The sequence below is a fragment of the Bos javanicus genome, chromosome 2 (genome assembly GCF_032452875.1).
Source record: "Bos javanicus breed banteng chromosome 2, ARS-OSU_banteng_1.0, whole genome shotgun sequence".
Lineage (NCBI taxonomy): Eukaryota > Metazoa > Chordata > Mammalia > Artiodactyla > Bovidae > Bos > Bos javanicus.
Window position 1 is genome coordinate 683,178 of NC_083869.1, and position 19,468 is coordinate 702,645.

At 43.8% G+C, this 19,468-nt stretch overlaps 1 protein-coding gene across 5 annotated transcripts in view; it reads right to left on the reverse strand.

Annotated features, from left to right (window-relative positions):
* Positions 1 to 19,468, reverse strand: part of OCA2 (OCA2 melanosomal transmembrane protein) — a 293,422-nt gene that overhangs the window by 201,911 nt on the left and 72,043 nt on the right. For 4 of the 5 annotated variants that reach the window (XM_061431337.1, XM_061431331.1, XM_061431340.1 and 1 more), the window contains exons 10-13: positions 11,238 to 11,309; positions 10,003 to 10,068; positions 6,687 to 6,743; positions 5,154 to 5,278 (exon numbers count right to left, since the gene is read on the reverse strand). In XM_061431337.1, coding sequence (XP_061287321.1) covers positions 5,154 to 5,278; positions 6,687 to 6,743; positions 10,003 to 10,068; positions 11,238 to 11,309 — 320 coding nt within the window. The remainder of the gene's footprint in view (positions 1 to 5,153; positions 5,279 to 6,686; positions 6,744 to 10,002; positions 10,069 to 11,237; positions 11,310 to 19,468) is intronic. The other variant, XM_061431332.1, reaches the window with a different exon arrangement.

A 19,468-nucleotide genomic window follows, 5' to 3' on the forward strand; every position in this document is an offset into this window, starting at 1 on the left:
ACGAGGGAGTGATTCCATACCCCCTGCAATGGAAGCTCAGAGTCTTAACCACCCGACCACCAGGGAAGTGCCTCAAGGGTCCTTTCTACTATCTTCCAGCTCAGAGTATAGCCAGCAGCTTTTCTGAGTAGGATTGGCCTACAGAGCTGTGTAGAAGTTGAGAAGGGAGTTCAAAAAAGAGGATCAGACTCCAATCAGCAGCAGCAGCTTTCAACTAAGGAAGCCCCAGGCTCTGCTTTTAGCAAGAAAAGGATTCGTGTGTGCTAATCAACAATGCCAGATTTGGATGTCTAACTGTAAAGATGGTGTGCTGTGCTGTGCTTGGTTGCTCAGTCATGTCCGACTCTTTGCCCATGGACTGTAGCCCACCAGGCTCCTCTGTCCATGGGGATTCTCCAGGCAAGAATACTGGAATGAGTATCTCCTCCAGGGGATCTTCTTAACGCAGCAATCGAACCCAGGTCTCTTGCATTGCAGGAGGATTCTTTACCATCTAAACTACCATGGAAGCCCAACTCTAAAGACTAATGTTACTCAATCCAGACAGAGGCAGAAGAAATGTGATTAAGCTTAGAGAGTCATAAAGAATATAATAGTATAATATAAACAGTGAATCTGAGCACACCAATATTTTAATCATGAAAGATGCAATTTGTATACTAATAAATGGAATTGCTATTCCCACATAGCAATTATAGTGTGCTCACTCACCTAGAGCCAGACATCCTGGAGTGTGAGGTCAAGTGGGCCTTAGGAAGCATTACTACAAACAAAGCTAGAGGAGGTGATGGAATACCAGCTGAGCTAGTTCAAATCCTAAAAGATGATGCTGCTAAAGTGCTGCACTCAATAAGCTAGAAAATTTGGAAAACTCAGCAGTGGCCAAAGGACTAGAAAAAGTCAGTTTTCTGGAAATAGAACTGCCTTATGATCCAGCAACCCCACTGCTGGGCATACACACTGAGGAAACCAGAAGGGAAAGAGACACGTGTACCCCAATGTTCATCGCAGCACTGTTTATAATAGCCAAGACATGGAAGCAACCTAGATGTCCATCAGCAGATGAATGGATAAAGAAAGCTGTGGTACATATACACAATGGAGTATTACTCAGCCATTAAAAAGAATACATTTGAATCAGTTCTAATGAGGTGGATGAAACTGGAGCCTATTATACAGAGTGAAGTAAGCCAGAAGGAAAAACATAAATACAGTATACTAACGCATATATATGGAATTTAGAAAGATGGTAACAATAACCCGGTGTACGAGACAGCAAAAGAGACACTGATATATAGAACAGTCTTATGGACTCTGTGGGAGAGGGAGAGGGTGGGAAGATTTGGGAGAATGGCAATGAAACATGTAAAATATCATGTAGGAAACGAGTTGCCAGTCCAGGTTCGATGCATGATGCTGGATGCTTGGGGTTGGTGCACTGGGACGGCCCAGAGGGATGGTATGGGGAGGGAGGAGGGAGGAGGGTTCGGGATGGGGAACACATGTATACCTGTGGCGGATTCATTTTGATATTTGGCAAAACTAATACAATTATGTAAAGTTTAAAAATAAAATAAAATTGGAAGAATAAAAAAAAAAAAAAAAGTCAGTTTTCATTCCAATCCCAAAGAAAGGCAATGCCAAAGAATGCTCAAACTACCACACAATTGCACTCAACTCACACACTAGTAAAGTAATGCTCAAAATTTTCCAAGCTAGGCTTCAATAGTATGTGAACCGAGAACTTCCAGATGTTCATGTTGGATTCAGAAAAAAACAAAGGAACCAGAGATCAAATCGTCAACATCTGCTGGATCATAGAAAAAGCAAGAGAATCCCAGAAAAACATCTACTTCTGCTTTATTGACTACGCCAAAGCCTTTGACTGTGTCAGAACAAACTGTGGAAAATTCTTCAAGAGATAGGAATACCAAACCACCTTACCTACCTCCTGAGAAATCTGTATGCAGGTCAAGAAGCAACATTTAGAACTGGACATGGAACAACAGACTGCTTCCAAATTGGGACAGGAGTACGTCAAGGCTGTATTGTCACTCTGCTTATTTAATTTATATGCAGAGTACATCATGTGAAATGCGGGGTTGGATAAAGCACAAGCCAGAATCAAGACTGTCAAGAGAAATATCAATAACCTCAGATATGCAGATGACACCACTCTTAGGGCAGAAAGTGAAGAGGAACTAAAGAGCCTCTTGATGAAAGTGAAAGAGGAGAGTGAAAACTGGCTTTAAAATTCAGCATTCAAAAAACGAAGATCGTGGCATTTGGTCCCATCACATCAAAGCAAATAGATGGGGAAACAAGGGAAACAGTGACAGACTTTATTTTCTTGGCCTCCAAAATCACTGCAGATGGTGACTGCAGTCATGAAATTAAAAGACACTTACTCCTTGGAAGAAAAGCTATGACAAACCTAGGCAGCATATTAAAAAGCAGAGATGTTAATTTGCTGACAAAGGTCCATCTAGTCAAAGCTACATTTTTTCCAGTAGTCATGTGTGGATGGACCATAAAGAAAGCTGGGCACCAAAGAATTGATGCTTTTGAGCTGTGGTGTTGGAGAAGACTCTTGAGAGTCCTTTGGACTGCAAGGAGATCCAACCAGTCCATTCTGAAGGAGATCAGTCCTGAATATACATTGGAAGGACTGATGCTAAAGTTGAAGCTCCAATACTTTGGCCACCTGATGCAAAGAACTGACTCATTGGAAAATACCCTGATGCTGGTGAGAGGGTAACAGACAGGAAGGCTAGGGGGTCTCCAAATGGAGAAAATAGACTGCAAGGGTCGCATGTTTCTTATCTCTCTCTTAAGTTGCAGGAGGAAACAAACTACAAGTGTCAGATTTTTTCCCCTTCTCTATATAAAATTAAAAGGAGGTTTCTCTTAAAATTCTGTGTTGCCATGACAATACCTGGCTCCACCTAAACTTAACTTTTCTCAAACCTTGAGCTAATCAATGCATTTTTCTTATGGAAATGCTTTTCTTAAGCTATGTTAATCAACTATGTATTTACCCTAGACTCTCTCTTCAAGTCAGTTCTGCTTAAGACTCAGAACCTATAAGGGCTTAACAAACCTGTATGTTTTACTTATACATTGTTCTCCTAATCTATGTTAATGAACTATATATTTACTTGGAAACCTGCCTTTCTTCAACATTCATGTCGATCGTTTTATGGCCTGGGATGATTCACCTGGTGCCAATGTTATCTCAAAATGTATGTTGTGGTTGAGGGACCTGGTGCCACTTTGAGTTTTGAATCATCTCCTTTCTCTAATTAACAACTCACTGATAGGTATAGACTAGCAGGCAGGTACTCTTTCTACCCCCTTCTGATGTCTATGTCAAAAGCTTTCTATCTCTTTTATACTTTAATAAAGCTTTATTAAATACACAAAAGCTCTGAGCGATCAAGCCTTGTTACTGACCCCGGATTGAATTCTTCTCCAGAGACCATGAATCCCGGTGTCTTTCATGGCTCAGCAACAATCTTTCAGTGGGAAAGATTCAAGGCGGGAGGAGAAGGGGATGACAGAGGATGAGATGGTTGGATGGCACATGAGTTTGAGCAAGCTCCAGGAGTTGGTGATGGACAGGAAAGCCTGGCATGCTACAATCCATGGGATAGCAAAGAATCAGACATGACTGTGCAACTGAACTGAACTGATTCTTACATAAAATTACAAAGCCAGTTCCTAGCAGAGTGAGGATGTAAACAAATCCCAGCAAGGCTGAGACAACCCTCAGCTGTGCAAGCTGTACAGGGATATTGAGAATCAGGGTGCCATTATCAGGGTGTGTAGTGACTTGCTGGAGTCTGGCACATTGTGAGATGGTTTCAAACCACTGTCAGCAGCAGAGTTGCCCTGGTTGGAGGGTGGTAGGTGTGAACTGCCTCTTGCCCTGAGGTGTCCAGGGGCAGGGTTGGTTTTAGCATATGCTTTATCCACCATTTACCCTCAGAAGAACTATACCTCTGGGTATTGGGAGGTGCTGCACCTCCTGTGCAAGAAGGCTAAATCTAGCATCCTGCCCCTCAAATCCATACTTGCACGTGGACCATGACAATGCAGCCAGACTTGCAGAAGCCTGGGCAACAGATTAACTCATAACACTGCAGGCCAATCCACGAGATGCTACTAACTCTCTGTTCCTCTCTACCCTTCCTTCTCCTCTCCCTACTCCACATTCTAACTTACTCCTCCTCTGAGGGTCACTACTCTCCCAAACACCAAAGGCATCACCCAGAATTAGTCCTGAGCTCTGTAAGAAGCCCCTTGTTGGTGACATTGAACTTGCTGTGTCTCATGCCTCATAAGCAGGAGAATCTCTTATCTGGTAGAATCCTCAGAACACTAGCTTATTTTAATTTCTTTGATGGAACAACCCAGATCAGTGCAGCTGAAGTGAGTTGTCCTCAGCTGAAGTGAGGACATTTAGACAAATGTCCTTACTACCTAGCTTCCCAGAAGCCACCAGGCATACCTATAACCCCTCAGTCTCTCTAGAACCAGCCAGCACCAGCACATGTTGAGTCTAAGCAGGGGAAGACCATGATATGCTAGGAACCATCTTTAAAATAAAGGACATAAAGTCTAGATAAAAGTGTAGGTCCATGACCTTGGAAGGGGCTGCACAATCACAGGCTGAAGCCCAAGCCCCAGGAGGCCCCATGCAATCAGTCCACAAATGAAATGGGTGGAATTAAAAAGAGCAAAATGGAATCAAACTGAATTTCTCTTTCCCAAAGTCATCTTGCAAGGCCTTGCCAGGCCAGGTCATGCAACCCTCCAATAATCCCACAAGGATCCTGCCAGAGCAAGACAGTAGCCCCACCTCCTGCTCTCTGGCTGAGAACCCCATAGAGCCCATGCAGTAGAACTCCTGGCCCCTGATGCTCTGTCCCACAGGCATAAAGGTTTGTGTGTCCTGATTCCTGTAGGCACTTCTGCAACCACTGCTACTGCCATCACAGCTGTGCAGTCAGAGCTACAGTCCCATTGGATGTTCAGGTCAGACCCAATCATGTGGGAGGAGGGCAAGGTCAGACCCCATCATGTGGGAGGAAGGCAGCTAGCACAAGGGCACATCAGCTGCCCTGATGTCCACACAAGGCCACTTTGCATACCTTATGGTCACGGGAGTGAAGAGGAGCACTGTTGTGACATTGTCCAGGAAGGCAGAAAGGACAGCAGCAACGAGACACAGCATGAAGATCATGGTCCACACTCTTCCTCGGGACAATTGGTATGCCTGGAATGCAATACAGAACAAGCTAGGACCAATGGGGCCAGAAAACAGATGCAACTTTTCATTAGGGACTCTGAGAACTAAGGGTCTAAATAAACACTACATGGCGGATTAAAACTTAGACCTACAAACTCCTAAACCTGCTGAGATGAGGCAGTAATGGCTGGACCTGAACCTGTAAACCTGTGCGGGCCTACACTTCTTCCCTCCAATTCTCATTTCAGTACCTTGAGATGGTCTATCTCTCATAAGGTGACAACCTGTCATGTCTGTATCTTTTTACACACTCCTTTTGGTTGGACAGCCTGGGCTGTGACTTTGGGATTCACCTGACCCTAGAGTCTGCCGATCTTTGGGGATCTAGGGGTTGCTTTTAGTACCAAGGTATTGGGAGGAAGAGGCAAGATAGCTACCTGGGAGGTGCAAGATAGTGCACAAAATTGGCAAAAATCACGATATGGTTCTATCTTTCAAAGTTTGAAAAGGGCTTCTTAAATAACTAATTTTTCTGTATACGAGACAGCAAAAGAGACACTGATGTATAGAACAATCTTTCGGACTCTGTGGGAGAGGGAGAGGGTGGGATGATTTGGGAGAATGGTGTTGAAACATGTATAATATCATATATGAAATGAGACACCAGTCCAGGTTCGATGCACGATACTGGATGCTTGGGGCTGGTGCACTGGGACAACCCAGAGGGATGGTATGGGGAGGGGGCAGGGAGAAGGGTTCAGGATGGGGAACACGTGTATACCTGTGGCAGATTCATGTTGATATATGGCAAAACCAATACAATATTGTAAAGTTAAAAAAAAAAAAAAAGAATAAAGTTCCCTAGACAACAAAAATAAATAAATAAATAAAAGAACTTTTCAGTTTCAAAAAGAATTCAAGCCCAGCCCTAGTCTACATTAGTCTTTTCCTCCCAACTCTGATGATAGGATCAACACAAATTCTACCAGTCAGAAAATGGTGAAGGATTCCCCAGGGTCCCAGTTATAAAAATGAATGCTTATATGTTCAATGTCGTAAAGTAATCATTGAAATTATTTCACCTAAAAGCAGAGTAATCAGAACTGATGACTTAAAATATTTAGATACTCTGAAGTGCAAAACAGTTTTGGTGCATAGTTCTCAACCTGCCAAGTTGAACGCCATCACACAAATATTCAACTTGAATACTAGTCTCCTTGATCCTCTTCTTTGGTTATTTGTTGAGAATCTGAAAGTGATGTTCAAAGACACCTTACTTAGCATAGCAATTATACCCAGGTTTGCAGCAGTGATTTTGAAAAGGAGGACAGAATTTTAAAATATTTGCTTTAAAACAGTTTTATTCACTAAATATGTAATGGTAGAAAAAAAGTATCAATTGATACATAACTATTAAATGCCACATCATACATACCTTTACAGCACAATAATCAAAAAATCCAGTTTCTGAAAATATGGCTACTAAGATCATCTATAGGGAAAAGAGAAAAAGGAGACAAAGAATGTTTCAGAGCACCATCCTGAAATGATATCAGTGACCACTTACACATCTGAGCTCTGGCCTCTATATGAAACCTACCACCTCATCAAACGTCTCACTCTTTGGTTGAGTGTGATCCACTTACTAACTCTCTGAATCAAGCCCCTTACTAGAGGATTTGCACCTTTACATTTGTCCAAGAGTATGTGCCCAAAGTACATTATCATTCCACCTGAACTTCACAGTAAACATCTGCGTTATAATTACTCTGACTTATAGACCAGGAAACTGTCAGGCAGAGAGGAAAAGTGACTTGCTCAGAGTCACAAAGCTAGAAACAGGGCAGGAAATAGGATAGAATGTGGCCTTTTGCACCTAGGTGTTCACACAAGCAACAATTAAAAGTTTTAAGACTTTTAAACTGACTTAAATTACATTTATTTTTTTTTAAACTAGCTTAAATTTTATAAGCGTAGTTACATTGAAATGAAGACTGCTGGGAGAAATATTAACAACCTCAGAAATGCAGATGACACCACTCTAATGGCAGAAAGTGAAGAGGAACTAAAGAGCTTCTTGATGAGTGAAAGAGGAGAGTGAAAAAACTGGCTTAAAATACAACATCCAAAAAACTAAGATCATGGCATCCAGTCCCATCACTTCAGGGCAAATAGATAGGGAAAAAATGGAAATAGTGGCAGATTTTATTTTCTTGGGCTTCAAAATCACAGAGGACAGTGACTTCAGCTACAAAATTAAAAGACACTTGTTCCTTGGAAGAAAAGCTATGACCAACCTAGACAGCATATTAAAAAGCAGAGACATTATTTTATTGACAAAAGTCCATATAGTCAAAGCTATAGTTTTTCCAGTAGTCATATACAGATGTGAAAACTGGACCATAAAGAAGGCTGAGTGCTGAAGAATTGATGCTTTCTAACTGTAGTGCTGGAGAAGACTCTTCAGAATCCCTTGGACTGCAAGGAGATCAAACCAGTCAATCCTAACGGAAATCAACCCTGAATATTCATTGGAAGGACTGATGCTGAAGCTAAAGCTCCAATACTTTGGCCACCTGATGCGAAGAACTGACTCACTGGAAAAGACCCTGATGCTGGGAAGGATTGAGGGAATGAGGAGAATGGGGCAACAGCGGATGAGATGGTTGGATGGCAACACTGACTCACTGGACGTGAATTTGAGCAAACTCCGGGATTTGGTGGTGGACAGGGAGGCCTGGCATGCTGCTGTCCATGGGGTTGTAAACAGTCAAACAGAGCCTTGAGCAAAAAAAAAAAATTATTTAATTCTCTGTACTTTGGTTTTCTCACCTTACTTCTGTATGTCTTATTCCCTCGTAAGGTTGTTGTGAATTATGTAAACTAAAGTACTTTAGAAAATAGTGGGCCCAAAACTGTGTTTCACAAAAACAGTGCAAAACAGTACAAATCTCTGCCTCATCTATAATGACCATCATTGTTCATCCTATCCAAATGGCCACTGTGAGGCCACTTATAGAGTGTGATGCTTCACACCAATGGAAGCTACACATGAATGACCACATGTGTAGGTGACCTACACAGGGTAGGTCCCGTGTGGTCTTCCACTGTTGTGGTGAAACTGTTACACATGTCTGCTGCCAGAACCACCCAAGAGAGACTGGAACTCAGGGACTGGGTGAGTGGTCCCATGGGTGGATGACTGGAAATAAACAGGGTAAAAAAGACAGGGGTCTGGTTATACAGACTGTCTCTGGACCACACACACCCCAAAGTTCTATATAGAACCTTCTTGAACTGATTCCAACTGAGAAAAAATTAAGCCATTCATTGTTAAAATCCAATATAACTGTATTAAGAGGATAATTAAATTAAAGTGAAGCCCTAATCCAATATGCCTATTGACCTTATAAGAAGAGAGGAGGACATAGACACGCCCAGAGGGACAATCATGTGAGGACTTGAGCAGATGATCATCTATAAGCCTCAGAAGAAACCAACACTGCACACATCTTGATCTTGGACGTTAGCCTCCAGAACTATGAGGAAATACATTTCTGTTGTTTAAGTCACCCAGTGTATGGTACTTTATAATGGCGGTCCCAGCAAACTAATACACCAATCATTTAAACTTTTTTTTATAACAAAAACTTATGAGATATCTGGTACGCCTTCCTTTTTCCTTCCATATGTCCAAACCCTATATACTTTTCAGAACCCAATACAAAAATTAGTTTCTCTATAAAGCCTGAATTCAGAGCACTGACCTGAATCCCACACCACATCCACAAAGCAGACAGTTATTTTGGATCACATTGACACCTAGAGCAGCACAGCCCTCCTTCAGATCACTCAGCCACTGTGGGGTCTGTTCAAGGACACATGAGCCATTCCCACTGCTGTCCAGACCCTTGTCAAATTCCCCTTATTCCAACTAAATCTGTTTATGACTCATGTTCCACACTAACTCACTGCTGCTGCTGCTGCTAAGTCGCTTCAGTCATGTCCAAGTCTGTGAGACCCCATAGACGGCAGCCCACCAGGCTCCACCGTCCCTGGGATTCTCCAGGCAAGAACACTGGAGTGGGTTGCCATTTCCTTCTCCAATGCATGAAAGTGAAAAGTGAAAGTGAAGTCACTCAGTCATATCCAACTCTCAGCAACCTCATGGACTGCAGCCTACCAGGCTCCTCCGTCCATGGGATTTTCCAGGCAAGAGTACTGGAGTGGGGTGCCATTGCCTTCTCCCACTAACTCACTAGTGTGCCTTAAAATTCCCTTCCTACAGGTTGATTTGGTGACACTCTCCATAGCATGCAGTAGAGTGGTCACTTGAAAATATGGTAAATTAACAAACTATCACTTAGGGACAATTTCTTCCTTTCTTCCTTTATCCATATAATTAAAGGTACTTTTTCAATCACTGAAAAATTTATATGGTTTATTTATTTAAGATATATCATTTTATATTTTAAGGACAGTAACTCAAAAAACTGCTGAATTTTCTCAATGGCAAGATTATTTCTCTGGTAGAGAGGCCTTAGGCTAAAATTTTCCAGCTAACCAACCAGAGCACCAATCACTCCATTCTTCATCAGGAGAAATTAGCTAGACCTGCAAACACTTCTCAATCAAGCCCTAACAGTCAAGCAGCACGGTGTCCTTAAGAATTAGCAGTGACAGCAGTAAAAGAGAAAGTCCCAGGTTACAGCAAACTTGGGGCCCAGTCCCACTGGGAGGACTGTCATTACCATGCCAAACAGCAGGGCCAGAGTCTCAAAATCAATCCACTCCACCACATGGGTCAGGCTGGGTCTCTGCAATCAAACCACAAATTAGCCAATTAGTCCTGGGCCTCATCCTCCTGGTGATAAGCTGTAAACATGTGCACTTTACAGAAAACCCACTCATGGCCAGAGCTGAAAATCACAAAAATCACACCATCCACTTGCCTTTGAAATCCTATTATATCATTACTGAAAAACAGTCGTGACCCAAAGCATCGTAACATCAAAACTATGCACTTGTCAATGAGAAAGGCAGACTTCTTAAGCCCTGTCCCTGTCCCTAAGGAAAGGTAGGATCATGGGGAACTGGGAGCCCAGACTGGGAAGTGAGGGCACTTGGAGAGCCTCGTTGTTGGAAAAGGACTTCACAGTGGTCCAGAGATTTTCCTGCAGCACAAGGCATATGCCATATCAATTATTTCCAAAATTAAATAACTACTACTACACTACTCCTTAACAATTAATCAAAGTAACAGAGGTTTATGTGTAAGTTTTAGGATTCTGGGACATTTTACCCTGAGAGTGAGTGTTTGTTTATACCAATTCTAGCCATAAAAGAGAAAAATAAATAAATAACAAAGTCTCACATATTATTTTTACTCTTTGGTTGACTGACTGGCCTTTAGAAACATTTTTCAGAACAATTTGTGAAATTCTACAGAGTTTTTTTCGAATCCCAAGTTCCATGTGTGGCCACCTTGGTCAGTGCAGCACTGCTCCTCAAACAACCCCAGGCCTCCATCTCCAGAGTATTTGGCCTCTCTTGCTTCTCTACATTCATTCCAGTGTCTCTGCAGGATGGAACATGCTCAGATCCTGAGGGGACAGTATCACCTCACAGACATGCACTTCCAGGGACCTCTTGATGTCTGTCCCCAACCTCACTATCTCCCACCTCTCTGCTCCAGCTAGGATGGCTTCCCCTGGTCTCCAAGGGCTGACAGTGCATATGGCTGGCTCTAACATTGCTCAGGTGCATGGCCTGAATGAGTACTTGACCATCATGAGCCTTTCCTCAGCTAAGATGGGGTGTGTGTGATAAAATCAAATGTTAATTGCTCATCAATGGTATCAAGTTCATTAGTTCATGCCTTAACAGGAAACGTGAAATAGTATATTAAAATAACACCTAATTATTGGACTTTGAAGCTGACATTCTATCAAATGCTAAGCCTTTGACTCAAAATGTTACAACTTACGTCACCAATCACAGCCAGCGCTGCTAATGCTGAAAGGGACCCCAACATGGCTGCTAGTGTTCTGTGAACAATCTGGAAAGAAGCATAGAACATTACTTCACTCTAGTCCACAGGATTTTAAAACACACAGAAGCTTGTATTGGTATAAGTATTTGTGAAGATTGGCCATTCTATACCATACCTATTGAAAGTGAAAGTGAAAGTTGTGTCCGACTCTTTGCGATCCCATGGACTACACAATCCATGGAATTCTCCCGGCCAGAATAGTGGAGCGGTAGCCATGCCCTTCTCCAGGGGATTTTCCCAACCCAGAGATCAAACCCAGGTCTTCCACATTACAGGTGGATTCTTTACAAGCTGAGCCACCAGGGAATTTAGGACAATAGATAAATCATGGGTTTCAAAGTCTGGATGTCCTAGACGCACACACAACTATCACCAGTCTGCTTTCTAAAGAAAGGTGATTTAAGGTGATTATCTATATGTGTGATCCTATTAAAATTTTTTCAATTGTTTTGGGTTTATTTTCTCTTGGCAGGTCTTATTCCTTTTCTTGTGTTTCCTGCCTAGAGAAGTTACTTTAGTATTTGTTGTAAAGCTGGTTTGATGGTATTGAATTCTCTTAACTTTTGCTTATCTGGAAAGCTTTTGATTTCTCCATCAAGTCTGAAGGAGAGTCTTGCTGGGTAGAGTATTCTTGGTTGTAGGCTCTTCCTTTTCATAATTTTAAATATATCTGGCTTGTAGAATTTGTGTTGCTGCTGCTGCTAAGTCACTTCAGTCGTGTCCGACTCTGTGCGACCCCATAGACAGCAGCCCACCAGGATCTACCATCCCTGGGATTCTCCAGGCAAGAACACTGGAGTGGATTGCCATTTCCTTCTCCAATGCATGAAAGTGAAAAGTGAAAGTGAAGTCACTCAGTCGTGTCCAACTCTTTACGACACCATGGACTGCAGCCTATCAGGCTCCTCCGTCCATGGGATTTTCCAGGCAAGAGTACTGGAGTGGGTTGCCATTGGTCAGCTAATACCTTGATGGGAGTTCCCTTGTATGTTACTTGTTGTTTTTCTCTTGTTGCTTTTAATATTTTATCTCTGTCTTTAATTTTTGTCAGTTTGATTACTATGTGTCTCAGTGTGTTCCTTCTTGGGTTTATCCTGCCTGGGACTCTCTGTGATTCCTGGACTTGGTTCACTATTTCCTATCTCATATATGGGAATTTTCAGGTCTTATCTCTTCAAATATTTTCTCAGGTCCTTTCTCTCTCTCTCTTCTCCTTCTGGGACCCCTATAATGCAAATGTTGGTGCATTTAATGTTGTCTCAGAGGTCTCTTAGGCTGTCTTCATTTCTTTTCATTCTTTTTTCTATATTCTGTTCTATGCCAGTGATTTCTACCATTCTGTCCTCCAGGTCATTTGTCCATTCTGCCTCAGTTATTCTGCTAGTGTTTGCTTCTCAGTACAGTTCAGTTGCTCAGTCATGTCCGACTCTTTGTGACCCATGAATCGCAGCATGCCAGGCCTCCCTGTCCATCACCAACTCCTGGAGTTCACCCAAACTCATGCCCATCTAGTCAGTGATGCCATCCAGCCATTTCATCCTATGTCATCCCCTTCTCCTGCCCCCAGTCCCTCCCAGCATCAGAGTCTTTTCCAATGAGTCAATTCTTCACATCAGGTGGCCAAAGTATTGGAGTTTCAGCTTCCACATCAGTCCTTCAAATGAACACACAGGACTGATCTCCTTTAGGATGGACTAGTCGGACCTCCTTACAGTCCAAAGGACTCTCAAGAGTCTTCTAAAACACCACAGTTCAAAAGCATCAATTCTTCGCCGCTTCCCTTTCTTCACAGTCCAACTCTCACATCCATACACGACCACTGGAAAAACCATAGCCTTGACTAGACGGACCTTTGTTGGCAAAGTAATGTCTCTGCTTTTCAATATACTATCTAGGTTGGTCATAACTTTCCTTCCAAGGAGTAAGCATCTTTTAATTTCATGGCTGCAATCACCATCTGCAGTGATTTTGGAGCCCCAAAAAGTAAAGTCTGACACTGTTTCCCCATCTATTTCCCATGAAGTGATGGGACCAGATGCCATGATCTTAGTTTCCTGAATGTTGAGCTTTAAGCCAACTGTTTCACTCTCCTCTTTCACTTTCAAGAGGCTTTTTAGTTCCTCTTCACTTTCTGCCATAAGGGTGGTGTCATCTGCATCTCTGAGGTTATTGATATTTCTCCCAGCAATCTTGATTCCAGCTTGTGCTTCTTCCAGTCCAGCGTTTCTCATGATGTACTCTGCATAGAAGTTAAATAAGCAGGGTGACAATATACAGCCTTGACGAACTCCTTTTCCTATTTGGAACCAGTCTGTTGTTCCATGTCCAGTTCTAACTGTTGCTTCCTGACCTGCATATAGATTTCTCAGGAGGCAGGTCAGGTGGTCTGGGATTCCCATTTCTTTCAGAATTTTCCACAGTTTATTGTGATCCACACAGTCAAAGGCTTTGGCATAGCCAATAAAACAGAAATAGATGTTTTTCTGGAACTCTCTTGCTTTTTCGATGATCCAGTGGTAGTTGGCAATTTGATCTCTGGTTCCTCTGCCTTTTCTAAAACCAGCTTGAACATCTGGAAGTTCATGGTTCACGTATTGCTGAAGCCTGGCTTGGAGAATTTTGAGCATTACTTTACTAGCATGTGAGATGACTGCCATTGTGCGGTAGCTTGAGCATTCTTTGGCATTGCCTTTCTTTGGGATTGGAGTGAAAACTGACCTTTTCCAGTCCTGTGGCCACTGCTGAGTTTTTCAATCTTTGCCTCCATTTCCCCTTGCCCCCACCCCCAGGGTCCTGAATCATCTTCACTATCATTATTCTGAATTCTTTTTCTGGAAGGTTGCCAATCTCTACTTCATTTAGTTGTTTGTCTGGGGTTTCATCTTGTCCCTTCATCTGGGACATAACCTTCTGCTTTCTTCTTGTTAATTACCTTTCTGTAATGTGGTTTTAGCTTTAGTCACTTTAAGACTGTAGTTCTTGCTTCTTTTGTCTGCCCCATGATGGAAGAGGCGAGAAGGCTTGTGTAAACTTCCTGATGGAAGGGACTTGTGGTGGGAAAAACTGGGTCTTGCTCTGGTTGGCAGGGCCTTTCTCAGTAAAGCTTTAATCCAGTTATCTGCTGATGGGTGGGGTTGCCCTCCCTCCCTGGTAGTTTTTTGACTTGAGAAGACCCAGCCCTCAAGTCTATGGGCCCTATGGTCCAGTTAATGGTGACCTCCAAGAGGGTCACCATTAGACCTTAGGGGGACCTTTCCAGACTGCCACTGCCAATACCTCCATCACTGTGGTGAGCCCCTTCTGACCCACGCCTCCACAGGAGGCCCTCCAAATCTAGCAGGTTGTTTTGGTTCAATCACCTGTGGAGTCACTGCTCCTTTCCTCTGAGTCTTGATGTGCATAAGGTTTTGTTTGTGCCCTTCAAGACCAGAATCTCTGGTTCCCCCAGTCCTGTGGAAGTCTTGTAATCAAATCCCGCTGGCCTTCAAGGTAAATTCCCTGGGAATTCCCAGTCCCTTTGTCAGATCCCCAAGCTGGAAAGCCTGACATGGGGTTCAGAACCTTCACAACAGTGGGAGAACCTCTTTGGTATTACTCTTCTCCAGTTTGTGGGTCACGCATCTGGCAGGTATGGGATTTGATTTTACTGTGACTGTGCCCCTCTCACTGTCTTGCTGCAGTTTCTTCTTTGTTTTTGGATATGGGGCATCTTTTTTTTTTCCTTTGGTAAGTTCCAGTGCCCTTCTGTGGATGGTTATTCAACAGCTAGTTGTGATTTGGTGCTCTTGCAGGAGGACATGAGTGCCCACCCTTCTACTCTGCCATTCTAAACTGGAAGCTCAGCGATTACTTCTTTAAATTAACTTTCTTCCCCCTTCTCTCACTTGTCTCCTTCTGGAATCCAGTTATCCTACATGAACATCTGACAGACAATGAAGGTTTTCTTTGCTCTTTTTCATTTTCTTCTTTGGTCTCCTCTGATTGGGTTATTCAAAACTCCTTTCCTCATGATCACTTATTATTTTATCTTCCATTTGGTCTGCTCTGCTGTTGATGTTCTATTGCATTTTCCATCTTCCTCACTGAGTTCTTTAGCTCCAGAATTTCTGTTTGTTTCTGTTTCATGATTTCTATTCATTTGTTAATTTTCTCATTTTGTTCATGTGTTGTTTTCCTGATTTCACTGAATTATCTTTTTGTCTTTCCTTGTAGCTCATTGAGTATCCTCAGTATAACTATTTTAATTAATTTATTTATTTTAATTGGAGGCTAATTACTTTACAGTTTTAAAAGTTACACTCCATTAATAGTTATTACAAAATGTTGGCAATAGTCCCCATATTGTACAATACATTCTTGTAGCCTATCTTAACACCCAATACTTTGTACCTCCCACTCTTCCACCCTTATATTTTGCCTCCACCTCCTCCCTGCAGGTAACCAGTACTTTGTTCTCTGCATCGGTATAGCTACTTTTGATACTTTATCAGCTAGATAGCAACATTCTGTGCCTTTGAATTAACTTATTGAATGACTGTTGTTATCTTTGGTGATGATTTATTTCCTTGATTTTTCATATTCCTTGTAGCTTTACATTGATGCTTTCTCATTTGAAGTAGCAGTCAGTCAGTCAGTTCAGTCACTCAGTCATGTCCAACTCTTTGCGACCCCGTGGAATGCAGCACGCCAGGCTTCACTGTCCATCACCAACTCCCGGGGCTTGCTCAAACTCATGTCCATTGAGTCAGTGATGCCAACCAACCACCTCATCCTGTTGTCCCCTTCTCCTCCTGCCTTCAATCTTTCCCAGCATCAGGGTCTTTTCCAATGAGTTAGTTCTTTGTATCAGGTGGCCAAAGTATTGGAGATTCAGCTTTAGCATCTGTCCTTTCAATGAATATTCTGGACTGATTTCCTTCAGGATGGACTGGTTAGATCTCCTTGCAGTCCAAGGGACTCTCAAGAGTCTTCTCTGACACCACAGTTCAAAAGCATCAATTCTTCGGCATTCAGCCTTCTTTATGGTCCAGTTCTCACATTTGTACATGACTACTGGAAAAACTATAGCTTTAACTACATGGACCTTTGTCAGCAAAGTAACAGACGTCTCCTCAAATCTTTATTAGTTGTATTCAGATGGGATATACTGTTTGTTTGTTCTGTTATGCCTGATACTTTCTCTGATCTCCTGTGGACACACCTGCTGCACTCTTCTTGCTCCTTCTTGTGACAGAATGTGTATGCTTTTATGTGTTCTCTGGCTCTGCAGCTCACCAGGCTGGCTGCTGGAAAAGCCCCTTTTGTTGGCAGTAGGCGGTGCTATAGCTCCAGTTCTCCTTTGCCCACAGCCAGTCTGTTTTATGGCAGCACTCCATCTACTGTTGACCAACAGTGCTCTCACCACCACACAGAGAGCATGTACTAGGAGCCACTACAAAGGCAGTGGGGGGAGACAGGGAGAGGTTGGCATTAGGGATGCCTGCAGGCCTTGGGGGGATCCTAGGATGAGCTTCTCCAGATCAATAATCAGATTTCCTGCTGAAGTGCTGAGTGCAGTCAGCAGAAAATGTATTCCTTTAATGCCCTTTGATAGTTTCACTTGACTCTTTCCTGACCTCCCTCCCTGCAAGCATGGATGCCCTGCCTGAGTACTCGGGTTCTGGCAGAGATAAGTTGGTTTTCTTCCTGCATCCTGCACAGCTGGGGAAGCCAAGCACTTACTCCCTATCAGTTAGTTCAGCCCAATGGAATGTGGCCTTAGGAGAGGGGCAGTGCTGACCAAGGTCCTATTACCCTCTCCAGCGTGTCCTAACTTGTACTGTTTTCCTTCAGTGACATGCTGTAATTTCCTCTCAGAAAGGCTGGGCTTCTACAAACTCTCTGCTGTTCCTGGGTATCTGCTCAGGTCAGCACTGTCTAGGTTTTCCCTGATAGCAGCCAAGAGAGATTAGGTTGCCATTGCTGGCTCCTGCTGGTTTCACAGCTTAGGCTAGGGTATGTTTGCTTATTACTGGGTGCACAGGCAGGAGAGGCTCCTCCTAGGTCCTTTGAATCTCACTGCTCCTACAGAGGTACTTTTTCTTTGTGGATGGATGCCTAGTTAGCTATCAGAAAAGGGGGACAAAAAGGAGGGATATCTCAAGCTGCCATGATGCTGACATCATCTCCCAGTTTACATTTAAATGTTCAGAACGTGAGATGGTTGACTAATCTTCTTCCTTGGGCTACTTTGGTAAATGTAAGGATAAATGAAGTGCAGGGAGACTCATTAGAAGAATGAGATACCTAAATATCTGCAGATATGTGGAACTCCCATGGCTGCCATTTCTGCCCATGTGGTGTGCTGGCTGCTGTACACTGTCTGCAAGCAGCTGTATGCCACTGCATGTGTGCCTTGCTCTCTAGGGACCCCACATGAGCTCTGGGAGCCTTTGCTTTGTGTCATCTCATATAAATTCTCCTAGACTGAGGAGCATTGGGCAGCAGGAGCACCTCTGTTTAGGGAGGGGCCACTCATGGAGGGAGGTACCTGTGCCTTCTTGAGCCCCTTCCCTCCCAGTACAGGAGGGCAACAGCAGGAGCCAACTGACCCACAGTGACAGCAGAAACACTGGTGGTGGGTTTCCTAGACATTCCTCGGTTCTGAATCCTGTGTTTCTAAAAATTCCCAGGCCAGTGTACAAGTGGTACAGTTCCGGGCCTTGAATTCAGTACCACTCTGCATTTCATAGGCATTTTAGCACTTACAATGTGTGTCCAGTTGAAGGCCGTGTTTCCAATTGTTTCTTCCTGCCATGATGTAGTAGGGTGATTATGGGCTTTTAGATGCTAAGTAAATTCTCCACGTTTCACTTTCTTCATCTGCAAAACTTAGAGAACTTTTTGGTTTGTAGGGCATGAACTGGCTGTCCCTTGAGGTGACACCCTGCCTCTCTGTGCTCTGGTGTAAGACCTGGGCCAGCTCCAACTTTCCTGGGCTGGGTCCTGTCTGCCTACGAGGTAGTAACACTGCTCTGTTTGCTGCACTACCTTCCAGGTGGGTCCTCTTTATACCCTCCCTTATCTCCTAGGAAGAGGGTGCTTTGGCCTCTTTGAAAGTGGTGGACCTTGCCTGCCTGTTCTTCCATGTGAATGCATTCTTGTCCTTGTGCATGGTGAACTGCCTACCCTTCCCTCTGAAGTCAGATTTGGTTGTAAACTGTGTTCTGCTTGTTGGGATATGAGAAGAGAGACTCCCCCTTCTTCTTGCCTCAGTGGTGCCCAGGTGAGAAGCAGCCTGGGTCTCTTATGAATTACAGTGAGCAGAGGCCTGTTGACCACATGTGCAGATGCTGAGAGGCTGACTGGAAGCAGGAGGTGACCATACCCCTACAGGGAGGGGTGGTGCCTTCTCCTTCTGGTGCCAGAGCCCGCTGAGCCTGGTTCTCACATAGCTGGAGAGAATCTCATAACTCTTGCTGAGCTAGGGACCTACCTTGGGGGAGCACCGACTGTTGCACTTCTCACTGCACTGCCACTGGAGGGAATTTCTGGCATCCATTGCTATTCTGGAGTCTCCTTTGAGAATGTCACCATGAACCATCTCATTTCATCAAGGGGTCCAGTTTGCCCAAGAAGCTTCATAAAGAATGAAAGAGGGTTCACCTGCTGGCCAGTGGTTTGGGAGGGCCTGGCAACAAGGGCCTCTGCTCTTTCTCCCCCAACCCCTACTGCTCTTGTGACCATTTCTCTTGCCCAGGGCCTTCTGTGTGTAGGAGAGGCAGGGGCCATATCTGAGGGGTGGGCCAGCTGCCACCTCACTGGGGTAGTCAGTGATGGGGGTAGTCTCATCACTGTCTTTGAGGTCTGAGTGTCAAAGGCACTTCACATAAGAGCCAGCACACCCACTTTCTTCTTAAACTCATCTGTTATGTTCCCACCTGTGATGGTTTGGCAGGGTCTGTATGTTACCAAACAAACTGCCTCAGCATGGGTGCGTCCATGTGTCTGTGAGGGAAGGGTGGTTTGGGGATGGCACCCAAGCTAGGCTGTGTTGGCGTTTCTGATTCCAGACTAACCCACAGTGCTGTCTGTCCTCTGTGTGTGCTAAGTCACTCAGTCGTGTCTGACTCTGTGGGACCCCATGGACTGTAGCCTGCCAGGCTCCTCTGTCCATAGGATTCTCC